We start from the raw sequence: 12,427 nt of genomic DNA on the forward strand, positions 1-12,427 counted from the left end.
TTGAGAAGTGTGTGTGTACCGTGTTATGTAATGTATGAGACAATCTGTACAAGATCCGCGGCCTGCTCCAGGACCGGGCCGCGGGGACGCTAAGCCCCGAAATCATCTCAAGATTTCAAGAAGATCTACGTCCTACATCTTCGGCTGGGATGCCGGCGACGCGGGCAATTACAGTGACCCAGATGGCTCCTTATATATGCTGAGAGCGTCATGTCTGGGCCGTGCCCCAAGCTTTATCACGGGTTTAATTGTGTTAATGATACAATTTAACACGAGTGAAACAATCGTTGTATTCATGCAGCAAGTGGCTTGCGGGCTGTGACGTCATGGCTCATCTTGAAATAAATCAGTGTATCCCTTACGCGCGCGCCGGTTGCTAGGTAAGAGTGGGCCATCCAACCTGGGCGTGTAGGGTGGAAGTCGCGTGCTGTTGGGTAGGTGGGGTGGACCTTGTTGCGGTGTCTGTATGTCTGTGTGTGTGTCTGTGTGGTGATGTCAGCCCCCCCCCCCCCCGGGCACTGGGGTGTTGTGGGCGGTGGTGGACGGAGACCAGGTTCTTGATAGCTATACGTCCCTACTAGTGATATATCCACCCCCTCCTCCCTTGTCTGTCTGTCTGCTCTCTCTGCTCTCTCTCTCTCTGCTCTCTCTTTGCTCTCTCTCTGCTCTCTCTCTGCTCTCTCTCTGCTCTCTCTGCTCTCTCTCTGCTCTCTCTCTGCTCTCTCTCTGCTCTCTCTCTGCTCTCTCTCTCTCTCTCTCTCTCTCTCTCTCTCTCTCTCTCTCTCTCTCTCTCTCTCTCTCTCTCTCTCTCTCTCTCTCTCTCTCTCTCTCACACACCAGGTCCTTATGATGCTGTGATCACTCTGAGATGTTCTTGTCTGTCTGTCTTGTGTGGCAGTGTTTTCCAGATGTCCTCCTCTGATGTCGTCCTTGTGCCTGACCTTTGAGACACATTCCTCAAGAGGTGACCTTTGAAACACATTCCTCAAGAGGTGACCTTTGAGACACATTCCTCAAGAGGTGACCTTTGAGACACATTCCTCAAGAGGTGACCTTTGAGACACATTCCTCAAGAGGTGACCTTTGAGACACATTCCTCAAGAGGTGACCTTTGAGACACATTCCTCAAGAGGTGACCTTTGAGACACATTCCTCAAGAGGTGACCTTTGAGACGCATTCCTCAAGAGGTGAGCTTTGAAACACATTCCTCAAGAGGTGAGCTTTGAGACACATTCCTCTAGAGGAGACCTTTGAGACACATTCCTCAAGAGGTGACCTTTGAAACACATTCCTCAAGAGGTGAGCTTTGAGACACATTCCTCTAGAGGAGACCTTTGAGACACATTCCTCAAGAGGTGACCTTTGAGACACATTCCTCAAGAGGTGAGCTTTGAGACACATTCCTCTAGAGGAGACCTTTGAGACACATTCCTCAAGAGGTGACCTTTGAGACACATTCCTCAAGAGGTGAGCTTTGAGACACATTCCTCTAGAGGAGACCTTTGAGACACATTCCTCTAGAGGAGACCTTTGAGACGCATTCCTCAAGAGGTGACCTTTGAGACACATTCCTCAAGAGGTGACCTTTGAGACACATTCCTCAAGAGGTGAGCTTTGAGACACATTCCTCTAGAGGTGACCTTTGAGACGCATTCCTCAAGAGGTGACCTTTGAAACACATTCCTCAAGAGGTGACCTTTGAGAGAGCATCTTCACAATTACCTTTATCAACCAGACTGTTATTCATACATCAGGCTGCGAGCAGCCGCGGCCAACAGCCTGGTTGACCACACCACCAACCAGGAGACTGTCAGAGACGTAGGGACGTTGATCCTCTGAACTAACACAACGTAAAGGAAGGTAGAGGAGAATTAAAGACAAAATGGACAAGATACAATAAACTTTATTTTGCACTGAAAATGGAAGACTAATAAGGGGGCTCTGGACTGCTGTAGAGTAATGGGTATGTGTGCATGCAGCATGATAACACAGACAGTTTAATTGTACAGGCAGTAGTGAAGGAAGCTGCGAGGAGAGTTTAAACAATGGAGACCGACCACCACAGGTGACCTCCAGGGGTGGCGACCGCTCCTCGCCCTGGCCACACACACACACCCAACAGTGACTGGCTAACTGTTCTCCAACACTAGTTACACGAAACAAGGCATTCTTGTTTCCCCTGTTGTCTGGCAGCAGGTTCCTCTGTCCTGCTTAATGTGTACCTCCTTCACCCCCTTTCTATGTGTGTCTTTGTCTCTCTCCTCTCTGTCTGTCTCTCTCCTCTCTGTCTGTCTCTCTCCTCTCTGTCTGTCTCTCTCCTCTCTGTCTGTCTCTCTCCTCTCTGTCTGTCTCTCTCCTCTCTCTCTGTCTTTCTCCTCTCTCTCTCTCTCTCTCTGTCTCTCTCCTCTCTCTCTCTCTCTCTCTCTCTCTCTTTCTCCTCTGTCTCTCTGTCTCTCTCCTCTCTCTCTCTCTCTCTCTCTCTCTTTCTCCTCTGTCTCTCTGTCTCTCTCTCCTCTCTGTCTCTGTCTCCTCTCTCTGTCTCCTCTCTCTCTCTCTCTCTCTCCTCTCTCTCTCTCTCTCTCTCTCTCTCTCTCTCTCTCTCTCTCTCTCTCTCTCTCTCTCTCTCTCTCTCTCTCTCTCTCTCTCTCTCTCTCTCTCTCTCTCTCTCTCTCTCTCTCTCTCTCTCTCTCTCTCTCTCTCTCTCTCTCTCTCTCTCTCTCTCTCTCTCTCTCTCTCTCTCTCTCTCTCTCTCTCTCTCTCTCTCTCTCTCTCTCTCTCTCTCTCTCTCTCTCTCTCTCTTCTGTCTCTCTCTCTCTGTGACTGTCTCTCTCTCTCTCTCGTGACTGTCTCTCTCTCTCTCTGTGACTGTCTCTCTCTCTCTCTGTGACTGTCTCTCTCTCTCTCTGTGACTGTCTCTCTCCCTCCCTCCCCCTCCCCATTCATATATATGTAAACACACACATACCGTTGATCACATGTGTGTCAGTAGTATAGAACTTGTATACCACATGTTATTAGTTCATGCCTGGACGTGTTGCAGGAGCTTCGGCCTGGGGAGCGGACCGCCTGGGCTACTTGTCGCCCTTCGCCTACGCCTACACCAACGGCACTTCAGCAATGGTGAGTAGCCCGCCCTTCTCTGCCTCTTATCCAACAGGTCTACCTGCCGCTACGGCCACTTTGCGTCGTCCTCGTACGACGCTCCGTGAAGACTACCACTCCTGCAGCATAGGAATTGTTTGTTGTTGTTTGGGGGTTCTGTTGTGGATAGTTTATACATGTCTGCTTGAAAATTTGTTTTGCCATTTGTCACCCAGCGATAATTTGTGGCTAGGTGGGTGGGTGGTGGTTACAGGTAGGTGGGGCTAGTGGGGTGGGTGGTGGTTACAGGTAGGTGGGGCTAGTGGGGTGGGTGGTGGTTACAGGTAGGTGGGGCTAGTGGGGGGGGGGGGGTTACAGGTGGGTGGGGCTAGTGGGGTGGTAGGGCAGGTGGGCAGCCATGATACGGTGTCCATACAGAAGGTGGGTGATGGATAGGCAAGCGTCAAACTTTCAGTGGTTGTAGCTATGGTGCTACAGGTATAGTGCGGCCACGTGTGTGTGTGTGAACGAGACACAGGTGACACAGGTGTAGGTAGTGTAGGGAGCGGCCGTCACCTCTTATCACGGGGGCCGTTGAAGCTGCAATTGATAAGATAAAGCATGGTGTGTGGGGGTGCCGTGAGGCCCTGAGAGGTGGGGAAGGGGGTGTAGTGTGTAGATATACCGCAGACGTAGCGAGAATATGTCCATATGGATGTGTGTGTCGCGGTGGGTGTTGGGTACACAGCCCCTGATGTGTGTGTCGCGGTGGGGTGTTGGGTACACAGCCCCTGATGTGTGTGTCGCGGTGGGTGTTGGGTACACAGCCCCTGATGTGTGTGTCGCGGTGGGTGTTGGGTACACAGCCCCTGATGTGTAGCCTGTGGTAATGAGCCTGCTGGTAGGGGGTGTGGGGGGGGGGTGTAGATGAAGTGTATTGGGTAAGGGCAGTGTGGAGGGGGAGGTTGTGGAGGTGGAGGGGGGAGGTTGTTCCTTGCCTGGTCACCCACCTGAACTTGTCCCCAGAGCCCACGCGTCCATCATCTTCTATCCAGGTGGCCCACTGCCTTCCCCCTTCCTATCCCCTCCCCTTTCCTCTCCCCACCCCCCTCCCTGCCCCTCTCTCCTCCCCTTCCTCATCAAACACCTGCACAAGGTCTCCCCCTCCCTCCCTCCTCTTACTTACCTTCAACCAAACGTTTTAGTGGAGATCTAATATTTTACACATTAACATACCAAATCAATTTTAACACAAACCTTAACTCATCACACCTGTCAGATTAACTAAATGGTCATTGGAGAGCCCATGGCTAGTAGACCTTACTAGCCCATGGCTAGTAGACTACTAGCCCATGGCTAGTAGACCTTACTAGCCCATGGCTAGTAGACCTTACTAGCCCATGGCTAGTAGACCTATGCTCTTACCTCCAGCCTAAATTCCTGGAGCTCTTTTTTTTTTATCAAAAATTTTCATGTGAAATCATCAACGCTGAAGTGTGAACATTTCACACTGCATCAGTCTGGCAGGTACCTCGCCTTGCAATGATTTGCAAATGTATATGTGATAAATATTGTTTGTTTGTTTGGTACCCAACCATCACATACCAAACATTTGTTTGGTATGTGATGGTAGGGGACTCACCTGGTGGTGGGTGGGTTACTGGCTACTAGGAGGGTATTGTAGTTGCATGTTGCAACTCTTACACCTACTGTATATGTTGTATTACTGTATTTATTCTCACCTTGTGTGCATCCGGTCGGCCGAGCGGACAGCACGCTGGACTTGTGATCCTGTGGGTTCGATCCCAGGCGCCGGCGAGAAACAATTGGGCAGAGTTTTCTCACCCTATGCCCCTGTTACCTAGCAGTAAAATAGGTACCTGGGTGTTAGTCAGCTGTCACGGGTTGCTTCCTGGGGGTGGAGGCCTTGTCGAGGAGCGGGCCGCGGGGACACTAAAGCCCCGAAATCATCTCAAGATAACCTCAAGAAGATCCACCTGTAGTCTTGAACCGCTGGCTAACAGTATGATAACTACACAAAGTTGTACGTCCATGTGCTTAACTAATTATTTGTTGTTATATAAGATGGAAGTACTCGGCGGCTCCCTAGTCTACCCCAATATGTCCCCCCCCCCGCCTCTCCCCAGAGAGCAAATCTTGAGATGAGATGATTTCGGGGCTTTTTTTTTTTTTAGTGTCCCCGCGGCCCGGTCCTCGACCAGGCCTCCACCCCCAGGAAGCAGCCCGTGACAGCTGACTAACACCCAGGTACCTATTTTACTGCTAGGTAACAGGGGCATAGGGTGAAAGAAACTCTGCCCATTGTTTCTCGCCGGCGCCTGGGATCGAACCCTGACATCAGAAAACACAGTTTTGCATATTAATCTGTCGAACAGACTGCACAACTCTCTGGACTCCTTGTGTTACCATTCATCTCCGCCTGCTTCATCACAACCCCTTCTTAAAGGAGATGGGGGAGGTCTTCCCAGACCCACCTTAGACAGTCTCCCCTGACACCCCCCACCCCCACACCCGTCACCCTGCAAAGGTTAATGATACTAACCCCCAGTCATCTGGCCTCCAACATTGTCCAGATATACACAGCCAGATATTGTATACATACAGAATGATACGAGTTATTCCCTCTCCACCGTGCTCTTACCTCTGTAAGACGCCGCCTGGGTGTGGACACTTTGTGTAGTCTAAATACATAGTCACCCCCCCCCCACCACCTCTATTCTCCCCCCCCTCCCACCTCTATCCCCCCCTCCCATCTCTATCCCCCCCTCCCAGCTCTATTCCCCCCCCTTCCCACCTCTATTCCCCCCCCCTCCCACCTCTATTCCCCCCCCCTTCCACCTCTATCCCTCCCACCTCTATCCCCCCCACCTCTATCCCCCTTCCTTCCAGTCTTTCTCACAATATTCCCCCCCCCTCCCCCCACCTTACCCATTCCCTTCTGATTTGCATACTTGCAGCATTACACAATAGCAGCAGCAGCAGGAACAGCAGTAACAAAGGGCAGCAGGAACAGCAGTAACAAGGAACAGCAGCAGCAGCAGTACGAGCCCCATGTAAACAAACCCCTCCCCCTCCCCCCCATTCATGCCTCGCTCAGCGTAATGAACTCAACTTTATGGACCGTTTCGGGAAAACTTTTAACTCATTTTTCTCCCGACTGTCAATGGCGCTTTGGCGCTCTCGGGGTCGTTTCCATTCCAATTTTGGCGCCATTTAACGCGGTCGCGATATTTTTGGATTATTTTCGCGCTATACAGTATACAGTGTGTATACAGTGTGTATACATACTATACAGTATACCTGATTATATCCAGCAGGATATTTTGGCTATTGATACTTCAATAGCCCGGCCGAGGCTGAAACAATGTGGACACAGTTTCTTTCGCCTGATGCTCCTGTCCACCTAGGGCCTGTTGGTCCGTACGAGGCAGCTCCTGTGGTCCACACGTGGCAGCTCCTGTGGTCCACACGTGGCAGCTCCTGTTGGTCCACACGAGGCAGCTCCTGTTGGTCCACATGAGGCAGCTCCTGTGGTCCACATGAGGCAGCTCCTGTGGTCCACACGAGGCAGCTCCTGTTGGTCCACATGAGGCAGCTCCTGTTGGTCTACACGAGGCAGCTCCTGTGGTCCACACGAGGCAGCTCCTGTGGTCCACACGAGGCAGCTCCTGTGGTCCACACGAGGCAGCTCCTGTTGGTCCACACGAGGCAGCTCCTGTGGTCCACACGAGGCAGCTCCTGTGGTCCACACGAGGCAGCTCCTGTGGTCCACACGAGGCAGCTCCTGTGGTCCACACGAGGCAGCTCCTGTGGTCCACACGAGGCAGCTCCTGTGGTCCACACGAGGCAGCTCCTGTGGTCCACACGAGGCAGCTCCTGTGGTCCACACGAGGCAGCTCCTGTGGTCCACACGAGGCAGCTCCTGTGGTCCACACGAGGCAGCTCCTGTGGTCCACACGAGGCAGCTCCTGTGGTCCACACGAGGCAGCTCCTGTGGTCCACACGAGGCAGCTCCTGTGGTCCACACGAGGCAGCTCCTGTGGTCCACACGAGGCAGCTCCTATTGGCTCACACGAGGCAGCTCCTGTTGGCTCACACGAGGCAGCTCCTGTTGGTCCACACGAGGCAGCTCCTGTTGGTCCACACGAGGCAGCTCCTGTTGGTCCACACGAGGCAGCTCCTGTTGGCCCTCACGATCCATCTCCTGTTGGCCCACACGACCCATCTCCTGTTGGCCCTCACGAAGCAGCCTCTATTTGTATCCATCCACCTCATATATACGTCTAACCTACGCTTGAAACAATCCAGCCATCACACTTGCCTTACGTTACCCGGTAATCTGTTTCCCCAAATCAACGGCTGTGTTTCCAAACAAGTGAGGGTGTGGCGGCAGAGGTCAAGAGGTTACAGAGGTCAGGAGGTCGTGGTGGTGACCTGACCTGGTTGTGGGGGGGGGGGTCACCCCACCAGCTCTTTGGTAACGCACCACCACCACTCTCCACTCACCCGTAGCCTAATTGTTGTAGTTGTTATGAGGAGTCGGCGAGGCCTCTTAAATAGGTCATTTAAGACTGAGCGGAGGGTTTGATGGTGGAGGCTTTGGACACTTTCCAGCAGGTCTTCTGGACCGTGGGAGACACTTAAGTCTGGGTACAAGTGACAGGATGAACAACCCAGCGGGTTTTCTTCCTATTGGGGAGTGTTGTACATGCTGCTATGGCGGTGTGTCCACTCACAGGATCAGTGGCGCTGCCCGATAAACTCGCCCCTCGGGGCAAAATTTAAATTTTAAAATTTAAGTCAAGTATTGGTGTTCAACTGCCGTTGTGCTGTTTTGTTTCCACCACAAGTTAATTCCTCTACATTCAAGACAGTTTGTTATAAAGGCAAAACTATTCACGTCTGTGAGAAGATATTGAAACAAGACAATCGACTTGAGAATGGTCCAGGACGGACCGAAACGTCGTCATCCCTTCACCTTCTAATGTATGGTCTGGCCAAGATATTGAAACCGTTCAATGGGATTGAACTCGCGTGCCTGAAGCACTCAGGCGCTTGCATTACCAACTGCACTTATCTTCTCCAGGCATGACAAGTATCGAGTCCCACCTTTAAGCTTAAAAGTATCACGCAACTTCAATTCGCGTGAAGCTAATCTCAGCTAAAAAACAAAAGATATACTACAAGGTATAAGAAAATATTAAGGTCTTGTCCGTACAGCAGCCCAAAATAAAAAAAAAAATTATTGGGCAGATAAGTGAAGATATAAGACTAGATTTTTCTGGAGATGAGACCCTACCTAGTGCTCGCTTTCTAGGATGAGCGAGAGTTTGTGTTAAGAAACCCGGAGGTTCCCGGGGCGCTCAGAGAGTCGCACATAAGAGGCCAGGTTGGGTCAAAGGATGAGAAATGGCTGTCAGAGTACCATGATAGACAGGCTGTCAGATCACCTTTACTCTACACTATCATACTCTTTTGTTTAGTCGTTTATCTAATAATTTCATATATATATATATATATATATATATATATATATATATATATATATATATATATATATATATATATATATATATATATAATATTATATATATATAATATTATATATATAATATTATATATATATAATATTATATATATATAATATTATATATATATTATTTAATATTTAATTGCGTCAGTGGGAGTTGGTGTAGAATAAAAGTGATGCCAATGTCACTATAAATAATTGTAATTCTAATAGTTATAATGATATCGGGTAATTATGGTAATACTGGCATTAATATTAGAAATAAAACTATGTTGTTATTAAATAATACTCTTGCGTTAATAAATAACAACGACTTCCTTTTAATTTCCTTTGGCTTTTACAAATATTGAAACACATGTTCAAAACTAATGTGAATTAGTTGTAAATTGTAAAAGTGAAAGCATTGTTGGTTTATTGTGTGCAGGAGGGAGCCGAGCGGACAGCACGCTGTACTTGTGATTCTCTGGTCCTGGGTTCGATCCCAGGCGCCGGCGAGAAACATTGGGCAGAGTTTCTTTCACCCTATGCTCCTGTTACCTAGCAGTAAAATAGGTACCTGGGTGTTAGTCAGCTGTCACGGGCTGCTTCCTGGGGGTGGAGGCCTGGTCGAGGACCGGACCGCGGGGACACTAAAAAGCTCCGAAATCATCTCAAGATAACCTCAAGAAGAAGGACTTGAAGCCTGTGAAGCCTTGAACAAATCCACAAGGGCCGTGACGAGGGTTCGAACCTGCGTCCGAGAGGATCCCAGACGCTGCCTTAATCGACTGAGCTTACGACATTGACCATGTCGTAGCTCAGTCGATTAAGGGATGCTCTCGCACGTAGGTTCGAAGCCTCGTCACGGCCCTTGTGGATTTGTTCATTTGATGCATCACGCTATTGTGATTTCTGTGTGCAGTGAAGCCTTCTTTCATTGTAAAATGAAAGAAGAGGTCCACACACTTGATAATTGATTGAATAATTTTTGAGGTGTTGATACAAGGCTTCAGAGGTAGTGGTTGTGACTGAAACTAGTCCCATAAACTGAGGTTGTTGTTGTTATAGATTCAGCTACTCTGAACAAGTTCCAAGTAGCACGGGCTATGGTGAGCCCGTAGTGGGCTTACCTGGCACAGGAGCGGGGCTGTAACTATCAACTGAGGTCAAATCGATTGATTGATGAAAATTAAGCCACCCAAGAGGTGGCACGGGCATGAATAGCCCGTAAGAGGTCAAATCCTCTTGACCTCAAAGACATAACCCATTAATGACAATTAAGGTTAGGAAGTCTATTGCCCCTAGGGAGGATTGCCTCACCTTGCGGTTACTTTTTCTTTCCAAGATTCCGAGGATCAACGTCCCAGGGGGCCCGGTCTCTAACCAAGCCTCCTACGGCTGATGGTCAGGTCCGCTAGGCAGTTGGACGCGGGGTGTGATTTACAAACATTATAAGTGCATAAATACTAAGTCAATGACCTTCTTAATAACATTAATAGCCCCCCCCCCCCAAAAAAAAAAAGTCGCAAGTAGCTAGATTAAAAATTTAGGAGCGCCGAGCTCTCAAAAGTAGCCCAATTCGCTACTTTTGGCCCAATCCACATTGTGTGAAGGCGTGGTGTTGGGTCGTTGGTGTAGGTGATTGTGGCTTGTGGGGTCGGCCAGGATGGTTGGGTGCGGGACGGCGCCACCAAACTACTCCTTAGATCAGGTTGTTACCTGGTGAGGCTGAACAGCTTAAGGTGGGGGGGGGGGGGGGAAGTGAAATTATTCGGGGTCTTACCCCTCTCTCGGCATCTCTGCCCATCTCCACTTTCTCTCTCTCTCGTGTTCTGCTGTACCCTATCTTGAGGTCATCTTGAGGTTATCTTGAGATGATTTCGGAGCTTTTTAGTGTCCCCGCGGCCCGGTCCTCGACCAGGCCTCCACCCCCATGAAGCAGCCCGTGACAGCTGACTAACACCCAGGTACCTATTTTACTGCTAGGTAACAGGGGCATAGGGTGAAAGAAACTCTGCCCAATGTTTCTCGCCGGCGCCTGGGATTGAACCCAGGACCACAGGATCACAAGCCCAGCGTGCTGTCCGCTCGGCCGACCGGCCTCCTGCTGTTCTCTGTATTTGTCTGTCTTCATCTTTCCCTCTGTCTTTCTCCTTTCGATTCATTTACCTCCTCACCTTCCAATAATGTCATCTCCCGTCTTCTAGTCTTGCCTGTACTTCCGTCTCTAGCCCTCTCCTGTTCTTTTCTGTATACCTGGAACATACCTGGAGAGCGTTTCGGGAGTTCTTCTACACCCCCCGAGCCCGGTCTGAGGCCAGGGTCGACTTGTGACAACTTGGTCCAACAGGCTGTTGCTTGGAGCGGCCCGCAGGCCCACGTATCCACTATAGCCTGGTTGGTCCGGCACTTCTTGCAAGAACTTGTCCCAAGTGCCTCTTGAAGATATCCACCTTTGTTCCAGCAATATTTCTAATGCTTGCTGGGAGGGTGTTGAACAGCTGTGGACCTCTGATGTTCAGACAGTGTTCTCTGATTGTGCCTATGGCACCTCTACTCCTCACTGGTTCTAGTCTGCATTTCCTTCCGTACCTTTCGCTCCAGTATGTTGTTATTCTACCTGTGCAAATTTAGGACCTAGTACTCATGTATATATTATTTGATACCTTTCTCGTCTCTTTTTCTAGGGGAGTAATTTTGGAAAGCTATTTCAGTCTCCTGTCCTCTATTGTATTCTCCGTCTCCTGTCCTCTCCTGTATTCCCCGTCTCCTGGTCGCACCTGTCCAGCTGCACCCCCCCCCCTCCCCCTACCTTTGTGGGGGTGTATAAGTGGACGGTTGAATTGTGGTGGGATGAAGTGAGGGTGGGTGGACGGGTCGGGGGATTGTAGGAACTGTGGCTGGTCTGATTGTAGGAAAGGGAGGGGGGGTTGGTTGGTGGGAGAGTGTATGATTGTAAGAAAGGGGGGGGGTGATTATGGGTAGTGGGGGGGTAGGGGTTAGTGGGCGATTGTAGGAAACGGGACAGGGGGGGAGGGTGCTGGTGGTGGCTACGGGAAGGAACGGCGTGAGGAGCAACAAAGAGGAGACCGGGGCCAGAGACTGAAGTAAAAGCCGGGTGGAGTGGGTGGGTTACCGGCTGGCCGGCCGGCTGGGTGGTGGGGGTGGCCGGCCGGCCGGACGGACGGACAGACGGACGGACGGACGGGCCGGGTGCGTGATCAGGTTTGCGGGGAGCGGCTGGCGTGAACTATGTAAACAGAATGATGGGGATTAAGCAGGTTTAGCGGCGTGACTTCGCAGTTTACGGCTCCTTGGCCCCTTTCCCGCGTCTCTCTTGTTGCTACTCCTTGTGGTGGTGGGGGGGGGGGGGGGGAGGGGAGGGGACGTCACGGATGAAGGGGAGTAGGGGGGCAGGGGGGGGAAGCATATAGGGGACGCATGACTCACAACTCCGTTGATCAGGTATCCTTTGGAGGTATTTATCACGTTCTTCATTGAACGAATATCATTATCCCAGTTTCCCCCACTTTCATGGAGAGTAAGTTCGGAAGGACTCAAAAGTTGTGCTGCTGTTGAAACCCGTCGTAATGCAGTGGGTATATGCGTGAGTGTGCGTTTGTGCGTGTGTGTGGGGGGGGGGGGAGGTGGGTGTGTGTGTGTGGGGGGGGGGAGGTGGGTGTATGTGTGGGGGGGGGGGAGGTGGGTGTGTGTGTGGGAGGGGGGGAGGACCCAGAACGCGGGTACTATTCCACTGCCCCTGCTTCAAAGATTCCCCTCATAGATAGACCATTGGATTGTGTTTAGTGTCACAG

General features: G+C 50.7%; 1 protein-coding gene across 1 annotated transcript in view; it reads left to right on the plus strand.

The window, feature by feature from the left end:
* LOC123774950 (uncharacterized) overlaps nucleotides 1-6,122 on the plus strand; it is a 62,357-nt gene extending 56,235 nt beyond the window's left edge. The window contains exons 3-4 of the mRNA XM_069319058.1: nucleotides 3,042-3,356; nucleotides 6,061-6,122. Coding sequence (XP_069175159.1) covers nucleotides 3,042-3,356; nucleotides 6,061-6,122 — 377 coding nt within the window. The remainder of the gene's footprint in view (nucleotides 1-3,041; nucleotides 3,357-6,060) is intronic.
* The last annotated feature ends 6,305 nt before the right edge of the window (nucleotides 6,123-12,427 follow it).

The sequence above is a fragment of the Procambarus clarkii genome, chromosome 92 (genome assembly GCF_040958095.1).
Source record: "Procambarus clarkii isolate CNS0578487 chromosome 92, FALCON_Pclarkii_2.0, whole genome shotgun sequence".
Classification (NCBI taxonomy): Eukaryota; Metazoa; Arthropoda; class Malacostraca; order Decapoda; family Cambaridae; genus Procambarus; species Procambarus clarkii.